The sequence below is a fragment of the Rhea americana genome, unplaced genomic scaffold (assembly GCF_003343005.1).
Source record: "Rhea americana isolate MKP2758 unplaced genomic scaffold, rheAme1 scaffold_1351, whole genome shotgun sequence".
Classification (NCBI taxonomy): Eukaryota; Metazoa; Chordata; class Aves; order Rheiformes; family Rheidae; genus Rhea; species Rhea americana.
The window spans coordinates 1-3435 of NW_028185430.1; the positions used below are offsets into that span (position 1 = coordinate 1).

Consider the following 3435-nt stretch of genomic DNA (forward strand, 5'->3'; position numbering starts at 1 on the left):
GCTTCCATTGCAACTGCCACTGAGCAAATAAGTCTTGCTGGTAGGCTGCAGAGGAAGGAGATGGCGGGGGTAGTGATGGTGGTTGCCAATGAGTTTGTAATGGCGGGGGGAAAGATGAGTAAGTCTTGCTTGTTTGGACTGGAGGACCATCAAGCAGCTCCAGGCAAGATCAAGACCTGTTGTGTGCTAGGCCTTTGCACACACACTCAGGGACACACAATCTGAAAAAAACTAAAGGATATTATAAATAGCTGCCTTTCTGCACAGATGACAGCTGCCGCCATCCTGTTCCCCAGGTCGTGAAGTTCTGGATATCTTTCAGGACACAGGATATTCTCCAGCATAAGATCTTGCAACTAGTTTTTGGCTACCAAGGGCTCCAGTCCTAAAAGTCTCCTGCCATACAATCCTCTGCTTCACAGGATATGAGTCTGTTTTTCTTGACAGGCCTTTTATAGGGAAGATCTGATTGCCTGCCAAACAGGACAGCTAAATGGAACAGGTCTGTGTGGCCCTTAGCCTGGAAAGGGTCAAAACAGCTTGCGTGTTATTTTTTGAAATGTGTCCATGTTAAAGTTGGAGAAACACAGCAGAAAAATACGATGCAACCTGGCCAAAGGTCTCACAGTTAAAAATTGACTTTTTTTTTTTTTTCCTGAACCAAGCTTTGGCCCTATTAAGGGGAGACTTTGAACTCCAAATCTCCTGATTGACGAAAAGATATTTAATCTTTTAGTGGCAGTCAGTTTCCAGATCCTAGATGCATCTGCACAATCTGGCCATCAGCAGGTTGCTCAGCAGGCAGGGACAAGTAAACATCCCTATAACTATCTGTAAGTCAGTAATGGCCTAAGTAGGATCCATGCAGCTGTTTTCTTAATGGTGAAGGAACAGCGTGCAACTCTAGGCACAGGATGTGTTTTGCCTGTGTCTTCACAGTTAACTCTTTTCTACTTTATGTAAGATGCAGAGATTTCTGATTCTCCAGCTATGCATGACGTTCAGCTACTTACCTCATCCCCCACACAGTAGCATCCAGCAGTATGCTGCAGAATCTGCTCCAGTGCTGCCAAGAGAGGTGGAACACTGGGGTCAGCCACAGGAAACTCATTTCAAAGCTTTAATGAAACTGCATGTAGAGGCTGGGGGATGCTGTAGCTGGGAATCTGAACAAGAATATTTCAACCCTAAGCTAGTAGGCATGAAGAGGAGTGATCTGAGTCAGAACTGAGAAAAGACAGAAATCTTACCACAAAAGAATTATAGGAGTCTTTATGACCCCTGAGCCATCTGGGATCCAGGATGATTTTAGCTGCTTCAGGCAATGCACCTGACGTACTAAGAGCACAGTAAGAAGATATGTAAGAGTGTGAAGGGGAGAAGTACAAAGGTTCTGTCAGTTTGTGTCTGTCCAGATGTAATGATGAGCCTGCCATTCCAGCACGTGGAGGGAAAGGGTTTTGTGAAACTGCACCCTATTTTTCACAAGGAGCTAAAGAAATATTTTGCTACTTGCCACAAGATGTCTTTTGGCTTAAGGCAAAAACATATTAATATAGGAACTTAAGTGCAAAAGGCAGTAGCTTGGAAGCAGCAGGGAGGAAAGGACAGTGTTGTCAGCCCTCACGCTTCAAGGTGAAATGAAGGCCATGATGTTCAGGACAGCTCCAGGCTTTCCCTCTTCCATGCACAGCAGTGGCACTGCATATGGACAAGCTCCCTCCTTGGAGGCACTGCAGAGCTACCAATCCTAGATGAAATATTCTGGGCAGGAAGAGCTCGTCTTTCCCAGCACGGCAGGACACTAGTATACCAGCCTAGGAAAGCCTGTTGCTCTGGCTGAGGAGAAAGTAGGACTCCAGTGGTACAGCATGCTGCCCCACAGAGTTTTGAAGGGTCAGTCAAAGTGGTGATCATGTCAGATGTGGGACTCACCTTGGAAGCCAAATGTGATGCATTGCTGAGCCCATTCCATTTTTTTCTCCCCCATTCGTTGCAGGATACTCAGGTTCTGCCAAGGTGAGAAATCTCCAGGTTAGAGTGACTGCTGTGAGCTGAAGCTTGCCAGTGTCTCCCCAAGAGAGGGAGAGGGAAGACTAGGAGGTGCTCAGCTTGAGCTCAGCCTGCTGGGTCAGCCCTGATCTCATCCTCACTGAAGGAACCATTTACCTGGCTATATCTCTCTCCTGGGACTGTTAGAGAATCACAGGGGGTCGGGGTTCAAAGGGACCTCTGGAGATCATTTGGTCCAATCCAGCTGCTCAGAGCAGAGTCAGCTGGAGCAGGTGGCCCAAGATCATGCCCAGTTAGGTTTTAAATATCTCCAAGGACAGAGACTTCACAGCCTCTCTGGACAACCTGTTTCTGTCCTTCTGTTACAGCATCTTCCTGGATATCTCCCTGCCAGTGCCCTAGGGGTTGCCCTGCCTTCTCCCTGAAACATCTTAAAACTTGCAGTGAAACCTTATGGGCTAAGCTAAAGAATTCTGGCATCCTACAGAATTTTCTTTGTAGGAAATATGTACTGTTTCCACTGGCATATTAGATAAAGCATAGATTTCATCTGCTAACATAGTCTAAGGGCTGCTGCTCTATTAGCTAGTCCTGGTTTTCTTAGTTGCATGGATATGATAAGGCAGTACCTGGAGTGGCTGAATGCCAGAGACAATGTGATCTGAGATCATCCTGACTTGGGCTCTCTTCTTTGGATCTTGGGGTAGGAGCCTGGGGTTAGGCCGGGTTTCTTCTAGGTAATGAATTATAGCGATCTGTAATGAGCAAAGACATAAGGGGATGGTATTGGAGAGTGGAATGAAAATATAGGGCCAAAATATCTAGGAGACAAGAGTTCCTAGTTGATCCAACAGAAAATAACGGCTTTTGAATAGAATCTGTTACCAATACAAGCCACAAAATATCCTCTTTGATAACTGCTTGAGACCTTGTGGTTTAGCCCAGCTGTGATTTAAGACAAACCATGCAACAGCCATCTAAGACAGACTACAAACTGCTCAGTAAAAGGTGGGATTTTGAACCAAGGCCAAGCTGAGCCTGAATACATGACAGCAGTTTCCCAGCAGCAGCTACATGCTATTTCTGACCTCTGGTAAGACTGACTTCTTCATCACAAATGCCATCTGTTCTCTAATGTACAAACCTGGTATTCTGGGGGAAGAGATGGAGCAAAGACCTCCCTTCCAGTCTGGGCAGTAGGCTGGAATGAATGGTTAAGATGTGTCTGGAAACTCACCGACTGAGAAAGGGTGATGCCATCAATTTTCAAGGCTGGGACTTGCTGCATTGGATTCAGTGCCTTGAACTCAGCAGAAAACTGAGGAAACAAACCTGAGATTACTGCAACCAGAAATTCTTTCTCTTCCTTGTTTTCTTCCCCTAGAATCCAGTTACCAACTTTTTTTTTTTTTTTTTAACCTA

General features: G+C 45.7%; 1 protein-coding gene across 1 annotated transcript; it reads right to left on the minus strand.

Moving 5' to 3' along the window:
* Positions 1-46: 46 nt before the first annotated feature.
* On the minus strand, positions 47-3387 carry GSTZ1 (glutathione S-transferase zeta 1). Its single transcript, XM_085298133.1, has 4 exons — positions 3251-3387; positions 2643-2768; positions 1936-2011; positions 47-1066 (listed from the first exon to the last, which is right to left on the minus strand). The coding sequence occupies exons 1-4, from the start codon at positions 3299-3301 to the stop codon at positions 1002-1004; spliced, it is 318 nt and encodes a 105-aa protein (XP_085154259.1). The 5' UTR covers positions 3302-3387; the 3' UTR covers positions 47-1001.
* Between the last annotated feature and the right edge of the window lie 48 nt (positions 3388-3435).